General features: G+C 33.9%; 3 protein-coding genes across 6 annotated transcripts; 2 read left to right on the forward strand and 1 right to left on the reverse strand.

Annotated features, from left to right (window-relative positions):
• The first annotated feature begins 2,311 nt into the window (after positions 1 to 2,311).
• On the forward strand, positions 2,312 to 5,675 carry LOC118043851 (uncharacterized). Its single transcript, XM_035051948.2, has 5 exons — positions 2,312 to 2,589; positions 2,702 to 2,762; positions 2,847 to 2,936; positions 3,402 to 3,738; positions 5,429 to 5,675. Exons 1-5 carry the CDS (start codon positions 2,329 to 2,331, stop codon positions 5,448 to 5,450), a joined length of 771 nt encoding a protein of 256 aa, XP_034907839.1. The 5' UTR covers positions 2,312 to 2,328; the 3' UTR covers positions 5,451 to 5,675.
• Positions 5,676 to 10,777: 5,102 nt separating this feature from the next.
• On the forward strand, positions 10,778 to 15,283 carry LOC118043850 (uncharacterized). Its single transcript, XM_035051947.2, has 5 exons — positions 10,778 to 12,158; positions 13,429 to 13,486; positions 13,599 to 13,682; positions 13,836 to 13,977; positions 14,638 to 15,283. The coding sequence occupies exons 1-5, from the start codon at positions 11,660 to 11,662 to the stop codon at positions 14,998 to 15,000; spliced, it is 1,146 nt and encodes a 381-aa protein (XP_034907838.1). The 5' UTR covers positions 10,778 to 11,659; the 3' UTR covers positions 15,001 to 15,283.
• Positions 15,284 to 16,852: 1,569 nt separating this feature from the next.
• Positions 16,853 to 22,421, reverse strand: LOC118043849 (probable WRKY transcription factor 32). 4 transcript variants are annotated; one of them, XM_035051945.2, is made up of 5 exons: positions 21,903 to 22,421; positions 21,791 to 21,834; positions 20,249 to 20,949; positions 19,964 to 20,122; positions 16,853 to 17,482 (listed from the first exon to the last, which is right to left on the reverse strand). In XM_035051945.2, the coding sequence occupies exons 1-5, from the start codon at positions 22,162 to 22,164 to the stop codon at positions 17,116 to 17,118; spliced, it is 1,533 nt and encodes a 510-aa protein (XP_034907836.1). In that variant the 5' UTR covers positions 22,165 to 22,421; the 3' UTR covers positions 16,853 to 17,115. The 4 variants fall into 4 exon arrangements, with proteins under 4 accessions (XP_034907836.1, XP_034907837.1, XP_034907834.1 ...); XM_035051946.2 differs by having other exon boundaries at positions 21,791 to 21,822; positions 21,903 to 22,420; XM_035051943.2 differs by having other exon boundaries at positions 21,773 to 21,834; positions 21,903 to 22,419.
• Between the last annotated feature and the right edge of the window lie 3,067 nt (positions 22,422 to 25,488).

A 25,488-nucleotide genomic window follows, 5' to 3' on the forward strand; every position in this document is an offset into this window, starting at 1 on the left:
AATTGATATAGTTGAAGCGAGATAGTGAGATAATTATGGAATAATAGTGTATTATTTTATTTTATTTTATTTTTATAGTAAAAATTATTGTGATAATGTATAGTGTGATGTAATTTTTATAGATATGTGTCATGTATTATTAAGAAGACCTTGTCAATGTAATAGAAATGTCATGCATGATAAGCAACACAATAAGTACACTTTTAGTATAAAAAGAAAGTGTGTGGTATAGGCATTAAGGAAAACATAGGCAATAGTTAAGGTTGAACCAAATTGAGTAGGATAATTTCAAATTGATACCACTTTGTTAAATTATAAATAGTTATTTCACATGTGCTCAGCCGCAGGCTGGATATTCTTTTTCTAATAAAAAAGTTGAACATGCAGGCTTTTTCTGCACCTTTATTTACATAAAAAATATTAAGTGTAAATTAAAAATTTTGTACACACGTCTAATTAAATAAATCTAGAATCATCTATTTCAATAAATTTTTTAAAAAATCATTAACAATAACTAAATACATATCTTGAAAAGTAAAGAGGCAGAAATAGATAAAGATATTTGATCTCGCAACACTAGTCATTTACCCGACAATGTTCAATGACTCTGTTAATTAAAATAATTTTTTATTTTATTAATAATAGTAGAAATAGGCACATATAAAATTGATTGAATAAAATCAAAGAAAAACAATATCTTACAAGGTTGCACCTATTACAAATTCTATCCAAAAATAAATATTTTAATCTTTAAAAATAATTTTTCAATTATACAAAACATAAAGCAAATTATAGATAAATTAGAATAACCTCTTAAAAAATTAAATACACATAAAATAATGAAAAAACAACCACTATTTAAAAAGATGTAAATAAAAAATCATAGAGAAGTGGTATTAATTTAAATATAATTTTAAAACTTATTTAAAAAACACATATAAAAAAATGATTTTTTAAAAGGCAAAAAAAAAAAAAAAAAAAAGAATAAGGCCAAGCGTTGCTAGGCCTGAACCATTTAGAAAGGCCCTGCGAGCGGGCTCTATTTATATATATATAAAAAAACTTAATTAGGGCAAATGACATGTCATCCGACTAATTTTTTTTTTGAAAAAAAAAGTTTAGATGATGCATCACTTGATTTTCCCTAGATTCCAACTGTTATCCCTAGATTCCAACTGTTATAGCAAGTGAAAAAAACAAGTTCATGTTTTATTACCCAAAAACTTATTTTGACTAAAAAAACAACTAGAAAAGAATCTAAACATCTTAGCAAACACATAAATGACCTTAAAAAAAAAAAAAAAAACACACACACAGAGAAACCTAAAATAAAAAATATTCTAAGTTTATATCTGGTTTTTAGGACAATTTCGAGGTAAAAAAAAAACATAAACGGAACTCTCCTAATCAAATGAAACCCGTTGACACCATGCCAACAATTTTGGTGGTCAGAATCGGTGTTAAAACTGATTTTCTTTCTCTTTCACCAATTCTAATTATCTTTCTCTCCTCTCTCAAACCCGATATTAAAAATATATAGGTTCATATATAAAATTATCCATAAAATAATTGCTAACATTACTCTTAAAACCTTTGATCTTATTTAAAAAGTATGGTATCATCATATAATTTTAAAATATCATTATAACTGTTTTATTTAAAAATAATTTTATTTAAAAATATATATATATTTTTTAAAGAAAAAATCTAGGGAAGGGCTAAGAGAATCACAAGTGCACTTTGGACTTAAAAAGTTGTATTAGGTATATCTCGGATTGCAAGGCTAAACCAACGAGCCTATCTTAAAAAAAGAAAAAAAAAAAAAATGATAAGTTATTCAAGTAAACTCAAACCATTAGTTAATAATTTTTTATTTTTTATTTTCAGAATAATTTAATTATTTTATTGTTTTCGAAAACTTTAAAAAAAATGTAGAACCTCTAGATAATTTTTTAATAATCAATATGCCATGTGAAAAGTTTAAATTACAGAAACACTAAGACATTTCTTCTTCTTTTTTTTCTTCCAATAATAAAAAAATAATTTTATTATATTAATGAATAGTAAACTAAGTGTAGTTGCACAATTTTTTTATAGTCGTTTTTAGAGTTTTTTTTGTTAATTATTCCATCAAATTGTTGTTAATCACAAGAAAACACACAAATTTTCCAAATAGGCATGAGGCATGCCAAATTGCTAAATTTAAATTTCGAAGGACATAAATGGAAATTAATCAGCCAACGACAGTGAACAAGAAGGTGGCATGATGCAAGGACTGTAGGTTTATGAAGCAAATGACATGTCGTTATTGAAAAATCCCAAGCAGGCATGAGAAGCCATCCCATCCCATCCCAGTCCAGAACGAACAAATTCAAAGACTCATCACAAATTTTGAATTCTTTCTTCTTCTTATCCTCCTCCAAAAAGGAGAGTAAAAAAGAAAAGAAAATGGTGGGAGCGAACTTGAAAGCAGAAACGATGAAACTGATGGAGAAGAGAAGTGCTTTGGAAACTGAGATGAATGTCATCATCGACCGCCTCTGTCAGCCTGGCGGTCCTGGTCTCTCCGGCAACCTCGTCGATTCTGAGGCACATAAATTTTCTTCTTCTTCTTCTTCTTTTTTAGGGTTTTATGTATCCGTGGCTGTTAAGATTTGCCGAGTATTTTTTGTTTTAATTTATTTCTTAAAAAAAATTCTAGGGTTTTCCTCGGTCGGATATTGATATTCCAGTCGTTAGAGCTGAACGACACCGTCTTGCTGGTATTTCCCTTCCCTTTCCCTTTAACTTTTTTTTTTTTTTTTACTTCAATCTCTGTAGTTTTTTTTTGTGTTTTGTATCAATAGAGCTGCGGAATGATCATAAGGAGATTACAGAGAAAATAAATGAGAATATACAAGTTCTGCATTCAGCCAGGCTTGCAACCAAAGATTCAGGTACGTAGATATGTAATAATGTTATTAATTGAGCAATGTTATTTGCTCATATTTTCTCTCAATTATCATTGCATGTTGGGCATGGACTTGCAATACAAATACTTGCCTCGTTTGTATTGAATGATGACAAGTAGTTAACTGTGCTTATGTTCTTCATTGGAGAGGAACAAAATACAAAACTAATCAAATGATTAAACGATGATCAATCTTTATTTTCATGTTTTTTTTTTTTAGAAAAACACATTTTCTGTTGGCAGTCATCTTTGATCGCTTCCTGTTCATATCTATAATAGAGTTTATATGTCTCCCACGAGCCAATTATCTCTGCTTAACTTCTATACTTCAAGATAGAAATACTTATGCTATATCTCAATAAGAGAATGGCTTCTTCTCTGTGATAAGTTGACTGACTAGTTCTTCCTCACTTGCATGGAAATGATGGGGTGTCAAATAATCAAAACTCAGTGGTTGGCAATGCTTTTCCATCTGTAACTTCCCACAATGTTGTTCTTAGAGATTCTTCCAGTTCCATGGATGTGGACATGATGGCTAGCGTACCCTTTGCTGTGGTTGATGAAATTACCGATGCATCCCCAACAGCAGAGGATGGTCTGCAACTTGGAGATCAACTTGTTAAATTTGGTACTGTGGAATATCAAGTTGGTGAGAATCTTTTGCAAAAGCTTGCTTCTGAGGCTCAGGCAAATCAGGGTCATGCAGTACCAGTGATAGTTATGAGGCAAGGTGCTCCCATCAACTTATCAGTGACTCCTAGAGTGTGGCCTGGCAGGGGTCTACTGGGGTATGTCTGCCTTTCATTTTCTTCTTTTCGTACAATTCCATGCAATTCATGATTGAGTCCTTGTTTTTAATGTGTTCTATCCAACAAAGTTTTTCCTTTACTAAAACTATTGGTATGTGCTGCTACTACCACCACCAAGATGAAAAATCTGACCAGCCTGAGTTGTTGTGTATAGTATTCTTAGCAGGTTTTTATTTTTTTGTTATTTGTTGCTTGTAGTCTACATACGATTTAGATTAGTTTGTGGAAAAGGTGCCCTACAAAATTTGATAATATTGCAAATTCTGGAACATGACATCCTTAAAAAATATGGATTTCAACGTATGTATGAAAAGGGGGGTGGGGGTGATGGCAGAAAATGATTCAGATTAGAATGAGGTGCTGAGGATGGTAATGCTGGGATATACTTAATCTGAAAAAATTCAGAAGTTTTTTTTTTTTTTGCTAAAATTTAATGCGGTTTGTACCTTGTGGATCATTTTAATGTGCTGATGTCAAAAATGATTTTTAAAAAATAAAAAAACATCATTGGCATGCATTTCGGCACGAAAAGTTATTTGAAAAGCAACCACTACCACACTGCCAAACACGCTCAGATTGACAATAAAAAATTTCATGCTTGCTTTTTTTTTTTTGTATGTTTCTTTTGAAATATCATCAAATGGCTTTAATAATTCTCGGGAACACTGGTTGTGTTTTTCTTATTTCTAAATATAAACTTCAATTGTCTTTTGCATACTGGTTGTTTTTTCACTGGTGTTCTAGCAAGTAAAAACATACTCATATGGAACTTCTTGGAATACTGCAAGCAGGTCTTCAAATTGGGTTACTGCATTCTTTGAATAGGCAAGTATTGTATAGCCTTCATGAAATCTACTACGAGACTATGGCATATATTGTCACAAGTCACAACCAATAAATCATCCTTTTATAAATCTGGTTGGGCTTGTCTAGGTTTAGATGGAAAGAGAAGCTTCTTTCAAGGCTCCCTTAAGAGTTATTATGATGTTTTTAAACTAATTGCTAAGTCTGGCTGTTGTGACTATACTAGATTTCTTTTCCCTACTTTTGTTCTTTTTTTTTTTTTTTCCAGTATCAACTCAGCTCTCCATCTTATTGGTGCCAAATTTAGATACAGCAGGAGGGGATTGCCACTGCATAAGTTGTGTGTTACTTAGAATCATGGTTGTTAAATTGAGATTCGACTCCTGAATCGGAAAGCCCATTTTTGGAATCGTGAATCATTGCTTTCTTTCACCCTTTTCTTTCTTTGTGAAAAATTAATTTATAATCTGTTTCAGTTTCAAGAAGACATATTAGTTAAAGAAAATTGCTCATATGTTTTTGTCATCCATGACTTCTAGAATAAAGCTTCCTATTATTACCATCTCTTTTAAAAAGCAATGCATCGTACTGAATTGAATCATGACTGATTCACAAGATTCACAAGATTCACGTGCACTTGAGATTTAACCCATGTTTAACATTGTTTTGAATGTGAATCAAGATGAATTGTAAGATTCGAATTGTTAATCGTAAGATTCTAACAGCCATGCTTAGAACTGCTATAGCTAAGTTATTTTGGACATGTGTGCCTATATATCGATCATCACACATATGCCTTGCTACTGCTAATTCATGAGGTTACTAATTCTTTTGTTTTATTTTATTTTATTTGATATGCTTGCAGATGCAGTTTCCGGATCTTATAACTGTTTCTGGGATAACAGGGAAGGTGGTTGGTTGGTTTTATTGCCAGTTGCAACTCTGTTTCGGATAGGTATTTCAGCATTAAAAATTGTTTCTTCAGTTTTCAAGAATCAGATATTGGTCTAGCAAGTTTTACTATGCACTCTAAATTTGTCTGACTTGAGCTTGTTTCAAAGATGTCTAAAGAACTGCTTGATGCTAATTCGATTGTCTTTGTTTTGCCTGCCTTTCCTCTCTTCTGGTTATGTGCGTTGTCCGTGTTTTGTCTGAGCTCCATTTGAATTTTGAAGGCAAAAATTCATTCATGTTAGAAAACAGGAGCCCTCACAATCAAAGATCAGCCTTGCATTTCACGACACATGCCCATTTCTATTCGCTGACTCACATACAATGACTTGTAATACCTCTCCTTATGCTAATTGCTCTGAGATATGGCCGGAAAGGGTATTCGCTGGTATACAAATTTGTTGATTCCAGCATTATAACGACCCCCAAAATGGGATATGCCAATGATCAACCTGCAGCCTGCAGATCCAACGCATCTCCTGCATGCGAAGATGGAACCTGTCACTCTTCTCTTCACTTCCCTAACTTGGGAAGTGAAGACTGCGGCCCTCACGATCTTCACTGATCTTCCCTCTCTTTTACTAACTTGCCTCGTCACTGAATTTAACGTTGATTAACTGGATGAGTATGGCAGAGTACACAGTACACAGTACACAGGAGATTAATTGACCTTGCTGTCCTTGCTGCATCTGCCTGTCCGGGGACATCCACGTTTCCATGTCTCAATTGATATGGTGACTGAGATTTTGAGATGTGTGGAAGTTGACTTATTTTAATAAAAAAAATTAATATATATTTGACAGTAATCATTTAGCAGGCAGCCATGCAGCAGGCAGGTAGTGAGGGTAAAATCTCAAGTGCGGTCACTTCCTATAAATTGGTTGCCAAAAAGCGACCCATTGCTAATTTATTCCTCTCTTGATTTCTAAGCACTGCTGTATACCTAATCCTTTTGAAATCTTGCATGAATACGAAATCATTGATCAACTTCAGTCTAAAAGTTCTTGCGGCACGCTTGACTCCCTTGACTCTCTTTTGGCTTTTACTATTTGGAGTTTGATGTTTAGCCTGCAACTTCAGTCTAAAAGCCTACTAGAAAGTTGCGGTGACAAGACATTTAGAGAAGATATCTCACCTTAGCAGCGCTTTTCTTGGATCAGCGAAAGGAATGTTGAAGCTGTTTCCTTTTGGGAAGTTGCAATGGACAGAAATAGAAATACCTCGCCAGCTACCTGATCGTGTTAGTACATCTTTATAAAAGTTTGACACGGCAAAAGAAAGGAGTTGTTGGCGTTGTTGGATTGTTGGCCATTAAAGTAAAAAATCAATCCAAATTTTAATAAATATCTGCATCAAAGTCCTAGTAGAACCAAAGTGACTCAGAGAGTGATATATTTCAGTTTACTATATGGTAAGGTGGGGCTTTCCTAAATTCCTAATTTCATTTTGTTTTTGAAGAGGATGTGATTTAAAAGATCAACTAAATCTTCAAATTTATTCCCAGAAATGAAAGAATCTCATTCATTATAGTGAACACCGCATATATACTTCACTAAAATATGGTATAAATAATCTATGTTAGAGTGTTAAATGACATACAATAATAACAAGTGCTATATATATATATACATAAAAGTTTCCCATGCGGTAGGTGCTATACATCACTTTGATTATTTCTTTTTCAAAAAAATCTTAACTATCTTAAGAGATAACAATACAATAATGTTCTACAAAATTCAAGTAGTTTAGGTGCAAGATTTATATGTTAGATAATTAGTTAATCTCTTGATTATAGCAATCCGATCCATACTCCCAAACAAATATGACTGGTGGCTGGTACTTGCAAAAGATCTCATTTTGTAGATTTAGGGACTCTGATTAGTAAGAATTTTTTTTAAAGAAAAAAATATAATAATATTTTAAAGAGATATACTCTGAATGTGTGTGTGTGTGTGTGTGTGTGTGTCTATATATATATATATATATATATATATATATATATATATATTTGCAATAGAAAATGAAGATTATGAACCTGGAGCTTGAAGGATTCATGAGGTATTTATAACCCATGAATCTTGTTTTGTTTTGTTTTATATATTTTTTTTTTAATGTGGAGAGGAAGGGATGGAGTGTAATCTTGCCTTGATAGAATTTAATTAGGGATAAAAACCCCTTACATAAATATTAATGCGATGTAAATATGTTAGGCTTTTGCAAGATCATTCATACATCTAGGGGTGCATGGAGAGTAGGATATAAAATATAGTTGAGTTCATGAAGGTTGGGCTCTTCCCTTAGGCTGGACCTGAGGGGCTGGGTCATTTCTTCGGCTGAGCCTAAGGGAGGTGAGTTCTTTCTTTAGGTGAGCCCAAGGAAGATGGGTCCTTTCCTTGGTTGAGCCCAAGGAGGTGGGTCCTCAGGGTCTTTTAGGCTAGTTAAATTTGAATTTATTAGCAGTCCCTAAGTCTTTGTGATATTTATACGTAAAGATTTGTAAAAATACCTTGTACAACGAGTTTATTAATTTTCTTCATATAAGAAAAGGAGTGGAAACCCAAGGTAATTTATTAAAGAACCCATAAATAAGGGCATACATCATATTTGAAAAAAAATTATAAGTACGTAGAAGGGAACCATAAAGGAATCTATACTAATAAAATTTTCCAGAAGCATAAGGTAAAACAATAAAGGAATATATATTTAGAAAATTTTTCTAATAGATAGAAAAATCTATAGAGAAAGAGCCTACACGTAGAAATATTTTTAAGTGGGTGAGGGGAACCCATTGGAGGAACTTGTTTGGAGGAACTCTCATCTCTAAACTTATTGGAAGAACTCCTTTTAGAGTAACTCCTATTAGAGGAACTCTCATCTCTGAACTTATTGGAGGAACTCTTATTAGAGAAACTCCTATTGAAGAAACTCAACTCCTTTTGGGGGAACTCTTTTTAGAGGAACTCAACTTCTATTGAAGGATGAATCACATACTTAGTAAATTTATAAGAGGTCGAGGGGAACCCATTGAGGGTGGTGATATTACACTGGTGAGACCAAGTCAATCTTTTTCTTGGAGGGTGGTGCCATTGCACTAGAAAGATCCTTGATCAATCCATTCTAATGAGAGTTACGCTACTACACTACGAAGACCAAGTCAGTTCCTTTAAATAAAAGTGATGTTATTACATTAGGAAAATCAAGTCAATCCCTTTTCAAGAAAAGTTGTTGCATTAGAGAGGTGTGTGACTTTTCTAGGATGACATGACACGTGAGAACCCCCCCAATAAAGAGTGGTCAATGGATTGTGAGAGATATATGACCTCCCTAGAATGACATAGGGTGTGAGAGCCCCCTGTTGAAGAGTGATGCTAATTTGAGACTACATTAGAGAGGCTGGAGATCCAAGATCAATCCCTGATGAATTGGTGAAAGTCTCTTCGACATCACCTAGTGACGGTCCTAGCCTAAGAATAAAGGGATCCAAGATCAACTCATTGTGAATTGGTGAAAAGCTCCTAAGCATTACCGGGAGAATGTGTCAGTTCAAAACTGCACTAAAGAATAAGGGATCCGAGATCAAGGCTCTTTGGCATTACCTGGAGAATATTTTAGTCTGAGACTAGAGAATAAAGGATCCAAGATCAATCATTAGTGAATTGGTGAGAGGCTCTTAGGCATCACTTGAAGAATAGTGTTACTGCATTAGAGAGTTGTCGTGTCAATCTTATCCATGAAGAGTTGCAATCGCACTAGGGAGGATTTAGATTCATCCCTTCCAAGGTAAATTATGCAATTGCACTAGAAAACCAAGTTAATCCCTTCCAAGTTAAATTTTGTAATAGAACTAGGGAGATTAAATCCATCCCATCCTTGAAAGGTTGTGGGGTTGTTGCCCTAGAGAGCCTTCTTGTCAATCTCATCCTTGAAGAGTTGTGCAATCACATTGGAAAAACCAAGTTAATCTATTCCAAGTAAATTATACAATAGCATTAGGGAGATTAAATCTATCTCATCCTTGAAAGGTTATGGAGTTGTGGAATGACCTGAAAATATAAAAAACAAGCTTTAAAAATTGATGAATTTTTTATCAATTCCCACAGACAGTGCCAATTATGATATCCTAAAAAAATCCAAGTAGCTTAGAAACAATGCTTATATGTTGTTTGATAATCGGTTAATATCTTGATTATAACAATCTAATCCATTCTTTATAGTCAGGGTGATTGGTAGCTTATAAATGATGCCTAGTAGGTCAAGGTGACTGATACTTGTAAAATGTTTTTTTTTTTATATAGATTTAAAAACTCTTAGATGCTTAAGTAAATATCTTTTTAGAAAGAGAAAATATAATGATATTATAAAAAAGATAGACTTTGAAAATATATATGCAATAAAAAATAAAGATGTAAATCTAAAACTTGAAGGATTTATAGGGTATTTACAACTTATAAATCTTATCCTTTAATTGAGAGAATGAGGTGGAGTGTATTCTTACCTTGATAGTATTTAATATTTTTCATACATCTAGGGGTACAGGGATAATATTATATAAAATATAGCTGAGTTCATAAAGGTTGAGCTCTCCTCCAAGCTTTACATAATGGAGTTAGGTCATTCTCTTAGTTGAGCCTAAGAGAGGTAGGTCCTCAGGATCTTTTTAGACCTATTAAATTTAGGTTTATTACAATCTAATCCAATCTCATAATTTATCCTAAAAAAAAAAAAGCAATGTAATGACTCTTTTTTTATCCATATAAGGATAACATTTCTCTTTTTTTTTTCATTCATATTTTACAACTAGTAACTCCACTTGATTAATTGTTAGCACTTAACATTTTAATTTCTTTTACAAGTTGTTTGAATTTTTTGAATTGAACTCAATTTAAAAAGTTTTAATAAAATATCATGTATTAAATTATTTTGAGTATTAAAAATTAAATTTTAAATAAATTCAATCTTTAAAAATTATATAATAATAAATTAGAGTCTAATCCCTCTTAATTAATGTTAAAACTAACCTTTTAAAGAACTCATCCATCTATTTATTTTTTTAAGAAACATGAATAATATAAAAAATAAAATAAAATAATTTTTTTTATATATAAATATCAATTGAATGAACAATTGTGATCTTTGACAACCTTTTCATTTTTTTTTTTTTTTTTTTAATCTAGTGTGAGACACAAGAAAAGTATAAGATAAAAACCGGAGACAGCAAGTAAATTACAGCTCTAAACCGACTGTCCCAGTCAACATCACTCCCTCACTCAACCAAGAACCCCAATCCTCTCTCTCTCTCTCTCACTCAGTCACTCACTCGCTCTGACTTTCTATCTCTAGAAATAGAGAGACTTCAATTCTCTTCCGTAATAGATCACATTTTCTCTGCAATTTTCCCTTCCATTTTTCTCAAGAAAAAACAAAACAAAAAAAAGAAAATGAAAATTCCAAGTAGTGTACAGAAATATGTCAGCTTTATTTACCATTTGGTGGTGTTGGATTGACTGAAACGACACAGTTTAAAAACCTTACCTTTTTTAAGGAGGTAACATTACCTTTCTCTCTCTTTCCATCTCGTTTTTAACAATGCAGAATGGAATCATTGTGTTTCGAGGCTTATTTTGAATATACAATGGAGGGCCTTTTGTAGTTTACTGTGATTTTTCTTCTTCTTCTAGTGTATAAAAATCCTGTCTTTGATGAATAGTTGAAGTTATTTTGGTGTGTTTTGAAGTGGATTGCTTTTAAAAGGAGTTTTTGGGGCTGATTTGAGGGAAAAAGTTAAGAGATTTTTGTGTTTTTATTTGAGGTTCAGTGGAGTGAGCCCTAGTGGTGGTTGAAGTGTAAATTTGTTGAAAAGGTAAGATATTTTTTGGGAGCTTCAGGGTTTGGCTGGTGAATGTGGGTACTGGAGGTGGATAACTGTAATGGGTTTGTGATATTTAAGCGTTTTGTGCTAGTTGGAGCTTAAGTTGTTTTGCAAAATGGGGTCTTAGTGAATTCTCTTGGTGGGTTTCTGGTGATTTTGTTTAATTTGAGGAGGATTTGAGGGAAGCTTGATAAATTTGGAAATCTCGGGTGGCTTTGAGGCAAACAAGGTGAAGATCTCTTGAAAAACAGTGTCAAATTGAAGTTGTTTTGGACAATGTCAGGAGCTCCAAGAGTGAGGTCAATGAATGTGGCCGACTCTGAGGCTAGGTCTGTGTTAGGACCTACTGGAAACACCAAGGCAGGGCCATTGACGAGTGCTCGGAAACCTGCCTCAAAGCAATTAAGAAAGGATGGGAAATCGCCTGAAGAGGTTAAATTAGGGGAAGAGAAGAAAGTCGTTACGGTGCCCACTGTCGGTAATTTATCCCCCAAATCACTTTCTGGCAATTTTTCTTCAGTGCTTCGCCGCCATGAACAGTTGTTGCATTCGAATTTGTCACTAAATGCTTCTTGTTCATCTGATGCCTCCACTGATTCATTTCATAGCCGAACATCTACTGGGAGGTTGATTCGGTCAAATAATGTAGGGACTAGAAGGAAGCAGTATGTTTCAAAGCCAAGAAGTGTTGTGTCTGATGGGGGTTTAGAATCTCTACCTTCTTCTGATGGTTCACAGTCCAAGAAAACTTGTGCCTGGGTGACACCAAATACTGGTATGTTCTCACTTCTTTGATTTAATTTTTCCCTTTTTTTTCATGAAAGATACAGTTGAATTGTGACACTGATAATATGTAGAGCCTTGCAAACTGTATATATTAATTGTTATCAGTTTGTCTTTCTGAACCATATAAAAAATTTACCAGAGATCTCGTTTGAGTTTAATGCTATGAATGTGGAATAGGTTTGGGTAGTTTATTTTGGAAGTTCTGTTTTACATACCTTTTAAGTTCCCAGCACCAAAATAAAACTTATTTTGGAATTGCTATAGTTATTGCTATTCGTAGTGCTTATGAGTTGCATTGCAAGGCGAGACATTTATATGATATGTGATGGCTTTGGTTGAATAGATGATGCCGCTCTACTTTCTGCTGCTTCACTCAAATGTTGTTTCTGAAACTTGGTTCAGACATTCAGTTAACCGTGATTTCTACTTGGAATCAAACCTCATAAAAGTTGGTTCAATTACCAAGTTGAACTCATTTTATTAACTGGAGGTCAATTATGATTGCTAAAGAACTGAGTTAAACCAGCCGAAAACTGGGCTTGATTAATTATGGATTGTTCTAAACAAGTGTTGTGTTAATATAACAAATATAATTTGATGCTACTCCTAATTTGTAAAGCTTGCCAAGTGCTCTTTGTAGTAGATTTTAAGAATTTGATGTAACTATCAGGCTATAGCTCCATAGGTAGGCATTTTTACTTTCCATCATGCTGATTTATTGACTTGGACTGTCTGGTTTAGATTTGCAAGCTTTTTTCCTTTCAACCATAACTATTTAATAGTAGATAAAGTGGAGCATATACTTTTTCTGATTTTTGGAATTTTTTCCACAAACATGGATACTTGCTGTATGTTTTTGCTTTCAGTTTTGTGTCTTAAGAGTAAATATTTTGATTAAATAATGAAATTATGCAGTTTTTCATTCTCTTTTCCTTGCTGTTGTATAATATGCCTCATCCAATGTTTTTACTTATGTTGGTGTTAGAAAGGAATGCGCAAGTCTGTTAAATTGAAATTGCTTTCTTGTATCATTTCTTAAAAAAAAAATGAAAGACATTGTGCACTTGCCTTTTGTAAATATTGACCGGATTCAATTTCAATGTTTGATGGAGGTAATAATCAAAGCATATAAATGTCACTTAGGAATTGTTGTGTCATGTGTTACTTAAGCATGTCAATTTGCTATATAGCATTGTCCACATGCTTTAGCCATGCTTATTTTGGATTTAATTGCTGACTGGTTTTCATATCAAAAACAGATCCATGTTATACTGCTTTCCATGATGAAGAATGGGGACTCCCAGTACATGATGACAGGTATGTAATTGCAATATTGTTCGCGTCTGTCCTACTTGTTAAAAGATCTGTCATTCCTGATATGATGATCTGTTTTAACTGTTATTTGCTTGCTACTTTTGTCTGCATGCAGGAAGTTGTTTGAGCTTCTTGTCCTTTCAGGTGCTTTGGCTGAACTTACCTGGCCTGCTATTCTAAGCAAAAGGCACATGTTTAGGTACTTTGCCTATCCAAGTTCCTATATGTTTCAGCAACCAACATGCTCATCAATGAACTCTGACCATCCGCATCATTTGTCCTTTTAGTTGCAGTCTCCTCCTTATCTTAATTGTATTGCTAGATAGAGTTTATAAAAAACTTTTATTTGCAGGGAAGTTTTTGCAGATTTTGATCCAATTGCAGTCTCAAAATTTAATGAGAAGAAGATCATAGCACCTGGAAGCACCGCAGCTTCCCTGTTATCAGAGCTTAAGCTCCGTGCTATCATTGAGAATGCTCGCCAAATATCCAAGGTAGATTCTCATTTTTTAAGCATTGATTTATTCTGAATAGCAGAAAGACTGTTTACATAGGACACTGTAAATTGTGCTTATAAGTGGAAGATAGAAAGAGTAGCCTGGCCATCCAAATACAGCCAAATTTAATCCTGGTTTTTGACGTTACCCTGAGTTTAGATTAGTGTTAAAAATCATAACTGGTAGAGCTCGTTTTGCGCTTCAATACCCTAGTGCTGATTACCTTAATTAGATCAGTGCAATCGTAATGGGGACCGCTCATGATGTTCTCTTATTTGTGAAAGTATTAAATGGCACATAATGCGAGCTTAATGATTGCTCGATCAGTTTGGTTTGGTGAAAAGTAGTTGAGTGGTGGTCCAGATTTCCCCTGCAATTTGCATGAACCATATAGGACAAACTATACTATTACAACCAAACAGCTTGACCTTGATAACTTTATCTTATCTCAGGAGTTGCTTATGCAACCTAATTATTCCTTTTCTTCGAGATGCCAGCTTGCTTGGTTGGTAACTTACAAATGATTTATCTGACCTGATGACTTCCAGTCATTAACCCCTTTAACATTGTTAATGAAGTCAGCCATGATTGCTTGCTCCATATATCTGCCATGATTATCATTTGCAATTAACTTTTTACAGGTTTTGTTGATGCCAGGTCATTGATGAGTTTGGGTCATTTGACAAATATATTTGGAGCTTTGTGAACTACAAGCCTATAGTTAGCAGATTCCGGTATCCTCGACAGGTCCCCGTGAAAACTCCCAAAGCAGATGCGATAAGCAAGGACCTTGTAAGAAGAGGGTTCCGCTCTGTGGGGCCCACAGTCATCTACTCGTTCATGCAGGTGGCAGGGGTAACGAACGATCACCTCATTAGTTGCTTCAGATTCCAGGAGTGTATAGATGCAGCAGAAGGGAAAGAAGAAAACGGCATCAAGTCTGAAGATGTAAAAACCGATGACATCATGGAATCCAAAATATCCATAGCTATTGATGAATTGAGTTTCTCCTCGGAATGATGGAGGTGGCACTTGGAACGCCATGTTCAGTCATCAGTTTACCCTAGTAACTGATTCTCAGCTGTTCTTCGGGTAGTGATGAATATGGTTTTTTTTTTTTGTATAAATCTTAATGAATTCTTATGCATATTACGGATTCCTAGATTGTAGATTACTAAAAACGAATTAAATCAACAGATGAATGGGCTGTAGATGGGGCCTGTTCGAGCGAGCCTTGAAAAATTAATGTTGATTTTTTGTACAGTTGAAATAGCCAGTAATCAGAATCTTCTTTTGAACCCAACTTGGACATTAGGAAGCAGAGTTTACCATTTATCATTTCTGTTAAAAAGAGAGGAAACGTAATTTGTAGGAGAATTGTATTGTTGCAAGTGATTGCACACATTGAAAATCAAATTCTATTTATCGGCAAAAATAAATATATCAACATAAAATAACATAATATAATAGTTATTTGTAGTTTAGACATATAACTCATGTTTGTATGGATGGATAGAAAAGAAAGGTAATATTTATAATATATGTATTTTTCTTGAGGTTATTAATAATAATAATATAAAATTTTAGGTTGTTACATGATAAAAATTGAATGGTAAGTAAATACTATTTAGTTGATGCTGTTAAATATTCTAACAAGTATGGATATTTAGATTTATGTAAAGGCAATGGGTATTACTTACAAGACTTTAGGTGTCATGTACAACCAAAAAATCAGGATGGAGTATTTAATCGTACAATCATCACAATGTAATGTGAAAAAACATCTTTGAAGCTTGGAAACAAAGGTGGAGATTTTACAAAACATGTTCGTTTATCCATGTAAAACACAAGTCCAAATTGCAGTGGTATCAATAACATTACATAATTCTATTAGAAAGAAATCTCATGATGATGTAATATTTATAAAAAAAAAATCACATGATATAGTATTTATAGAATTTGATTACATTTTCAATTTTATTCTTGATAATTTTTAACTGATACTATTGCATGTTTAGAAAGCAATGGATACCAAAGACTTTTTCAGATGGATTTTATACGGGATAAAATCGCAAATAGTTTAATGTGATAATAAAAAATAAAACTTTTTTTCATAAAATATTAATTATTTCATGATATAATAATAAATCTACAATATTTTAATAAAAAACCATATATATTTATATATATTATTTTTAATCATTTTATTACCAGACCTTAATTTAAAAAATATTTTTAACACATTAAGTTGTTTTTGTTTTATTCAACCTTAATTTAAATTATAATTTTAACTAAAAATATTTTATCGAATCAACCTTCACTAAAAATATGTTTTCTAAATTTAAAAAAAAAAACTACCCCAAACACTTAATTCATGCTCATGATCTTGCGGGTGGACAGCCTTAGAAGTTGCATGACAGCTCAAATCTCTCAGTTGATCCGTGGAGACAATTTGATGTTCCCTTAGGACAAGACATGCTTGTAGGGTATGCCTGTTTCAGGATTTGAATAAAATAAAATAAAATAATGACTGATGGACACGCTGACTTGGGAGATCTTCATTGCCCCGCATCATTTTATATGATCCTACCGATCTGGGGAGGAGAACTGAGACAATAATTGATGGATGCCTGGTCTTCCAAATCCTTAAAGTTCTCCTCCACTCTTGTATGTGTATATTCTGGAGATTTTAGCTGTCCAATTTTTTCTCTAAATGCAGTTTTCTTTCAGACTATCTGCAGGCTAGTTTTTGAACATCAGATCTTAAATAAAATAATAATAAAAAAATCCATTATATTGAATTTCAAGTAATTTCTAACTGTCTTAATTATCCCATGTCTACCGCAGAAAAAATGAGAAAGCTGCTCCCAGATTTGGAGATATTGAAAAGGGTCTCAATCAAGATAAGGAAAAGTGGATGCAAACAAATTCTCCGTTTTCCACTACAATTAGGCTGTTTCAGAGTCGGGAGGGTGTAAAACACCAAATATACAGCTGAAATACTGAAGAAGAAGAAAGGAAAAGACATCTTCAAACCTGATAACTTACATTGAAAGAAAGCTACATGATTTTCATATAAATGAGGGCAGCCCACTGGTAATCTTTATACTGTAACCTAGACAGAATGGGATCTTTTCAGCAAGGTTTGATTTCAAACCCAATGCTCAGAAGCGTCCGAGCTGATTCTATCGCCGCCTCCTTCTCACCCCCAAGATCAAGGGTTTCACCAGTTAATTCGCCTTCTTTGCCCACCGACCACTGGGTTGAAGCAACTTGGTTTTGCAATGTATCGGTTTTCTTAATTGGCAAGTTGCTCAAGGATGCAGCAGCAGCAGGAGGAGGAGGAAGCGGAGCACTTGGTGGGCCATGTCGCTTCTTTGGTACAGGCTTGTCATGGTCATGTACTCCCTTGTATGTTATAATGACAGCGTTTGTGTTATCTACTGCTGTTTCAATGTGCTTTCGGACAGGACATCCAGCAGAAGTGCATCGATAATAATTCCTGTAAAATTCATACAAGTAATAAATCAGAAGTATGATTCAATACAGGAGCCAGTTTATATTTTGAAGTTACAAATGGGATTGCCAAAGGAAATGCATAATGCAAGGCTTTTGAGCTGGTTATTATTCTGTAAGGCACTCCCTCAATTTAATGAGGTCGAGATTCAACAAAAATCCTTGAGCACAGAGTTTGAATCATCGGCTCTAAAGAGTCATTTAAATACAGAGGGACAGATATCGCATGCAAAAGCAATGTTGTAAAGCCCGTGCAGCAAGGTTGTTTTCAGGATCTAACTCCAAAGTATATCAATAGGCATAGACTAGTGATGATCTAGAGGAAGTAAGCACAGGACCAGTTTCTATCTGGCAGTGTCCCTACTTTACAAGTCACTCGCATGGCATGCTTTGCAAGACATGCAGTTGTGGGGTTAAGAGTCAACTTAACTCCCATCAAGTATACAAGTCCTGGTCTGGTTATTGATTGATAAACTAACATAAGTCAACGTGCAAGATCAGTGCTTGAATTTTCTCATAGAAACAACCATGGCCCTGAAATGATATCAGTTTCCAGAATAGGTATTAGGTTTTGTGAAAACCATCTATTTTATACTAAAAATAAGTACCTTCAGAGTTTTCTGAACTGAGACTCTTGGAACAGTTCAATGGAAAGCGCCTCTAGCATTTACATGAAATGATAGCTGAGACCACATGCACTGACCAAAAACCCTAAGGTTCTTATAGAGTTGTTATTTGAGCAAGCTAAAGATGCTATCATCTTGTAAAAAAGGGATTGAGTGGGCTGAAATACATCCAAGGGATAGGAATTATAGTTTAGCGAACAAAAAAACCACGAGCAGATCACCTTGCCCTTTATAGTAGGAACACATGCTGAGATTAAGAGAGAGGAGGGATCTTTGCCTGAGTCCCAACAGGGCATGAAAATACAATATATTTCCCTCAACTTTCAGAAATGAAAGTTCAAATCATAAATATCCATTTAAAATCTACAAAAGATATTAAAAAGGTCAAACCAAGGAAGTAATTTCCCTCATGAAGCCCAGATCCTCCAAGAATCACTACCTGGGAACCAACTTACATCTTGAACATAGTGGCCCAAACCTTAAAGCCAACAATTCAGCTGGATTTTACCTATCTAAACACCAGAAGGCCACCTTCTTGATATCTTAAATGGAAATGATACTATTTTCACTGCTCATGATACCCAAATCATAACTAGAATTCCTTTGCATCATGAACTAGTTATATTCAAGGCTTACTCTTTAAATTGGCAGATAAGGAGGCATACCATAAGGACTTGCCAAGCTGCATATTCCTACAAGACACTACAACCCCCCTCCTCTCCCTTCTTTTTTTCTTTTCTTTCAAGAATGAATGCACTTACAAAGTAAGAAAACAGTGACATGCCTGCACAAAATGGAAAAATACACGGTGCAAACATAAGTGCATGAATATGAATAAGTCAACTCCACCCTTTGAATCATCAAGCATTAGTTACTCCTTTACCTTAACTATTGTTCTTTCTAATAGTAACTAGGGGCATTTTGGGTATAATAGGGAGTTTCTGTCAAATCTTCAAACTTTTGGGTGGTTCATGTAATTTCATGATACCTAGGTGGGTTATTGTAATTTACCCGTATTAGAATACTGTTCCATCTGAAGCTTCCATGCCAGCTCTGGAATAGGTAAAGCACAAATCTTAGCAATCTCCACAAAAGGAAGCCGAGCTGTCAGAACTCTGATGGCTTATCATTATGACAGCACCAAATGAACCAAGTCACCACCGCATTACACTAACAGCAGTGCCTCATGAGAGTCCGCCATACCTTAATTTGACTATCCACAATAAGAACTCAGAAAAACAGCTGTTCACACAAAGCACACCTTCAAAAACACATTTTAAGTTTTATCCCTCTCTTCCTTATTTACAACTATATTGAAATAAATGTGGAAAACGCCCTACCAACTTCATTTGGTTGTTTGGTATTATAAGTGCTCCAGTCATGTTACAAGGAGTAACTAGGATGGATACAGATCCAGAGAACATGATTTTAAGCCCGGTAGGCCATAAGTGCTTCAGTCATTTATAGGTTGGAAAATAATTTCACTCCTGCCAAATCTAAAAGCACTTCAACATATATGGCATCTAGAATTTCCACTTGTTGTCCATGAAAATGTCTGATAGCTAAGAACAAAATGGTAGGGATATTATAAGGTTCAACATGTAATCAAACCAACTGAGCAGCTAATAGTGTGAGCATTGCCAAAAACAAGAACAGATAACAAACTAAAACTTTGCAAGTCAAAACCACACTGCATTTTACAAGAACATATAACAAACTAAAACTTTGCAATTAAAAATCATACTGTATTTTATGTACCATTGTCATATGATAACATCTTATTGATTTATTAAATCAAAATTGTTACAAATACACAGGAAAAACAAGAAATAAACATGAACCTGGGATGAGGATTTCCCTTCACCATCTTCTGTCCATACTTGCGCCATCTATATCCATCACCTGAGATCCCCACGTCACCTGCTGCATGCACAACAAATTTAGGTTTTTTTCCGGGTTTTAAAACAGCCTTTGAACACTCTAAGTTTCCCTTCTTCAATCTGGTCAGAAATGAGCAAAAAAAAATATATTAAATCTCCAACAGTGCCTTTACAGAAGAACAGTAAGAAGTGTTAACATCACTAAGAAATAAAATTTGTGGAAACCAAATTGATGGGAAAACTTGCCTTCGTTTTGGCTCAGGTTCACTGACATCCTCCTCTTTGTTTTGAGTTTCCTTGTTCTCGTCCAAGCTGCTTGAACTCTGTCGTTTTCTTTCAGAAACTGTCAGTGTTTCTTGTGCAGGTTCTATTGACAATGTGACTGGTTCTGAATCCTTGAGCATTCTGACAGTATGCTCAGTTACAGTAGTCTGCAAAATAGGCCCAACAGATAATCCACTCCTACTTTCCCTAGGGCTGTTATTCTTCCGAGGTGGATGACTGTGCATTCCTTTATTAACAATCTCTATCACATGGCCTGAGTGATCAGAACATTCAATCTTTTTAGCACAGCAGTCAGAATAAGTACACTTGTAATAACTTCGAGAACCTTTAGGGCTCTTCACTTGCTTCTGACCATATTTCCGCCAGTTGTATCCATCTGGAATTGATGTCCTTGCTACAGGAACATGGAGAGCCTTAAGCTTGGCAGAACTTTGGTGCCCTGCTTCTGGTATACATGCATTCTTAACCTCTGGGGGAGACAATCTTTTTTCTGGTGGAGTTGGACTTGGAGCAGATGATAAAGGTTGTGTAACAGAAGTTAGTGACAGTTCTGATGAGGAAGTTGGACATACAGAAGGTGGAAGCTGATTTTGGGTCTGGGCTTTAGCACTCTGGGCTGTTACGCTTCCCAGAACTTCCTGGTGCAACAACCCTACTTGCTCCTATGAAAAAAAGAAAGAAAATGCACAACTAAAAAAATCATAGATTTGCCAGACTTAAATTGTACTAAGCAGGTAAAAGTTTGTGAATATGATCTAATGTTCATGCAAATGGGAAGTTCACTAGAGTGTACATCTAGAAATTTTAGGAAAGGCATAAAGCGCTCTCACTGACTTATTGTGATTTGTGAGGTTGGTCCATGCCTCAGAAACATTGTTTTATATATGATCCAACATATTTGAAATTTGTTCTAAACCTTGCCAGCAGGCAAAAACATAAAAAAGATAACTACCAAGTAATGTGAAACGGAAGAAATTTGTATCACATTGAGAGTGTTGGTTGTGATCTCTCAGGTCAGAAACAAAGTTGAAATTCATCACAGAATTTACCAACTGACAAATTCTTCACCCCTTCTGATTTCAGAGACGACCACAAGACCCAGAAATCAAACTCTCTGTCAATGGCATATAAACTTTCAGGTTATATTCGAAATCAAAATCATTGAAATTTCCTTATTGATGCTTAAGTTGAGTCTCTCCTTCCGGTTATAAAGGTTTTCACTGACAATCAATAACTTTTAATGATAAAACCTAAACCCTCAGAACAAATTACTTCATCATCTCCTTAAATCCTAGAACTAAAACTTTCCATCAGTAACAACAAATTACACACCACTTCTCAAAAAATTCTATTTATACAGACAAATTTTGAAGACTACGCGTTAGTTACATGCATATAGAAATAATTAAAGTATCACAAATTGTTAAAAAATGATCACAAAAGAAAGGGGAATAAACAAATAAATAAATTATCTTGCGCGCCTACCTTGAATTCAGCTTCCACGTGCGTTTTCAATGCTGAATTTCCTTTCAAACCTGCCAGATCATCTACAGAAATTCAAAAAACAATAAAAACAAAAACACAAACAAAAAAAAATAATAAAGAAAAAACCTACCTACATGCTGATCATTCTCCTTCGATAGTATCGCCGTAGAAGAAGACGGCACCACCGTTAGGGTTTCCACTTGCCCCTCCCTCATCTCCTCCTCCACCTGCGAACTCGGCAACTCACTGAGTTGACTCTCCTCCTCCTCCTCAGTATAATCGCCTTCTAATTCGTCTTCTTCTACAAAATTACCGTTGTTTTGTTCATTTCCTTGTCGTTTCTGTTCATTATTTTGTACTTCGAGAGCTTCGAAGCTCTCACTCTTTGCCATGGCCACTTGAGTAAAGTTCGAAAACAGTTACAACTGCCCTTTATACACTGTACCGAAATGGAAAACCGAAACCGATTAATCGGCTTTTTAGATGCTTTGCTTCGCTTTTCCAGTGAGGGTATCTGTGTCTTTGACTAGAATTGACTCGTGGTTTTTAGAGTACGTGACGTGAGTGTTGGGAACCAACGCCGTTCATTTCCCCGTTTGTTTAGGTGATCGTGACTCGCGGGTTCGCTTAACGGCGCAGGTGGCCCTTGTTTTTGCCTCGCATCTTTAATTCCTACATGCAAACAGTCATAGTACACAGGAGTAAATTGTAAATTATAGGATATGGTGGACACTAGCAAGCATCTCAAGGATATGTATTTTTTTTTTTTTTTTTTGATTCAGTGGTTAACTGCAAGCTTGTTTTGTGACTGTCTCGAATTTGATTTCTCTATACATCAGCCTGTCACCCCATGGTGCTTTACTTATCTACTGGGCTTGCAAGATATTTAGTAGGTCCGGGGATTAGTCATGGTGCGCGTAAGCTAGTCCGGACACCTCGAGTTAAAAAAAATATATATATATATTATTTATATTATTTGAATTGAATTTTTGACAAGAAAAAAAAGAAGGAGCTTAGGACATGGAGAATCAATAATATGGACGGACCAGATGAGAATGAAGTATGATTGCTTAGAAATAATCATAGGATGTTGGCATGCGGTGGTACATTCATCAATGGTGGAGGAAGAGAAGAAATATCACGTGTTGGCTGGAATGGAGGAAGCATGATGGTGCTCCAACAAGATGAGACATTCTAGTTTTTTGGAAAATATTTGCAACAAACATGTAAGATCTTATTGAAACATCAATTGCTTTTTCATGAAGTGCTAAATGGAAAAGGGAGTTAATATATATATATACTGTGTGTGTGGGGGGGGGGTAAAAAATAACTATTACAATTTGGGTAATCATTAAACATTATTCAAATTCATTTATTATTGGATAATAATAATAATAATATAATAATAATAATAAAAGATTATAGATATTGGATAAGTGTTATTTTACATAGCAACATTTTTAACATTATTATAATAAATGCTATGCCTAAAAAGGAAGGTATAAATTGATTTGAAGCATTAATAATTATTTTATTGGTGTTAATGTTTTTTTAATTAATTAGTATTGAAAATTTCACACGGTTTACTATGAATTACAATAGTAAAATTATTATTTTGTTATCAAAAAAAACTCACTCAACTTGATCTTAAGTGTAGAGAGATCTTTTCATGGGATTTATTTATTATTATCATTTTGATCGGAGACAAAAATTTTTTTTTTATTTTAAATACACAATGTAATGACTTACATACCATTAAAATTTAAAATTTAAGAGAAGAGCTTTTCGGTCTCTTAACATTTTGAATACATGATAAAATGATCACATTGCTCTTAAAAGAAAAGAATAAAACTTATAGTTAGGGGCACATAAGTCTTTTTCATGCAATTTTTTGTAATATATTTGAATGAGAGGTAATCAAGTCTTTGAATATATTAAAAAATAAATAAAAATGATTGGTACATGCAACATACGTTCTAGTTAGTGAGAAGTGCTCGCACTCTTTAAGTGTTACATGTGGCACCTCTTAATAGTTAAATATCACTATCCATGATAGCATTGGAAGTGACATGTCGTCCTCTTCGCGATGATGGGGCATGTGTTCACGGCGGAGCTACACTTGAGTTCTAATGATCTCTCTCTCTCTCTCTCTCTCTCTCTCTCTCTCTCTCTCTCTCTCTCTCTCTCTCTCTCTTATTTCTATCTCCTGGCTTTAAATTTCATGCCAACCTTCCCAAAAATCAATCGTGTCTTTCAATTTATATTTATATTAATTTTGGATCTTTTTTTTTATTGTTATTTGTTTTGCTTTTAATGTTTTTGAAGTTTATTTGCTTGAAATTTCATTTCTATGTATTTTATTTCGTTTAAATTTTATATCTAATTTGGTTCTTATTTTTTTTAATTGTTATTTTTATTTTTTTTATTTGGTCATCTACTAGAAAAAGTATTAGCCACACCTAGATATTTTTTATGTTGAAAAGTGATCTACCATGCAGTGTAATACAGGCAAAATAATCTAGTTTGGAATTTTATAAATTTAGATAAAGGTAATTGTCTATGAAAAACTTATAGAGTATTATTTGAGATTATGGGTGTATTTATTAAATTCAATTTATTATTGATTTTTATTAAAAGGGAATCAAAATCAATAATATTAATTAAAGTCATTAAATAAGTAATATTTCATATAGTAATATTTTTTGAGTGTTTACAATAAACTTAACAAAAGAATATTGTAAATGATTTTTAACAAGTGTCCTAAGAACACCCATTAGCCGGACTTCATTGTAAATTATTAGTCTTTATGAATGAATTAATTAATTCCCCTAGTATGAAAAATAATTTAATAATACTTGTAATTTTATGTAGATTAGTAGCTTAGTTCTTCGATATTTCTCGTAAATGAAGTTACGAGCTGTCACAAATTCAGTGTTTTGATTCTTAAAATGCCATTTTTTATAGTTAAATTTTCAAATACAGCAAAATCAACATAAACAAATAAAATTTAATTTCAATCCAATCACAATATCACCCTTACACCAACTAGCAAGTTAGAAATAATAAATCATCTAGTAGGTGATCAGTGATAAAAATCTAGAATTAAAAAAATTGTTCCTTATGTGATCTTAGGTTTAAGTCATGTGGTTGCTAATATAATGGCCACTAAAAGCTTATTAACTTTAGAGCTCGTGAAATTAGTTGAGGTGCGCGCAAGTTGACCTGAACACCCATATTAATAAAAAAAAAAGTTAGAAATAATAAAACTCACAATAAATTTCTCGTGTCATTCTTTCTCATTACTTTTCTTTTTCAAACAACCATTAACCAAAACTAAAACACTTTGAAAAAATATTACTCACTCACTAAAAAATAATATTCACACAAACATTATAATAGTGATTTTGCTCTTTACACCAAAAATCTTAAAACTAGTTATTGAGAGTATTAAGATCTTTTTACAAGGCGCATTATTCATTAACAAATTTAATTAGGAAGCAAATAAATCCTTTCACATTATCAAAATATTTTTAAAAGCATAAATTTTAAAATTAGTGTCAGTAAATTTTTTGATATATATATAAGTGTGCGGGCGGTTGCTTGCAATAGCTCCCACTAACCAAAATACCCTTTTTTTGTATCATTAGAAGTGTCAAGGCTTTCTCATCCTGTTGGTACGACTCGTGTTAGTTGTGGTGGGGAGATTTGTTGTTGGT

Source organism: Populus alba, chromosome 6 (assembly GCF_005239225.2).
Source record: "Populus alba chromosome 6, ASM523922v2, whole genome shotgun sequence".
NCBI classification, from domain to species: Eukaryota; Viridiplantae; Streptophyta; class Magnoliopsida; order Malpighiales; family Salicaceae; genus Populus; species Populus alba.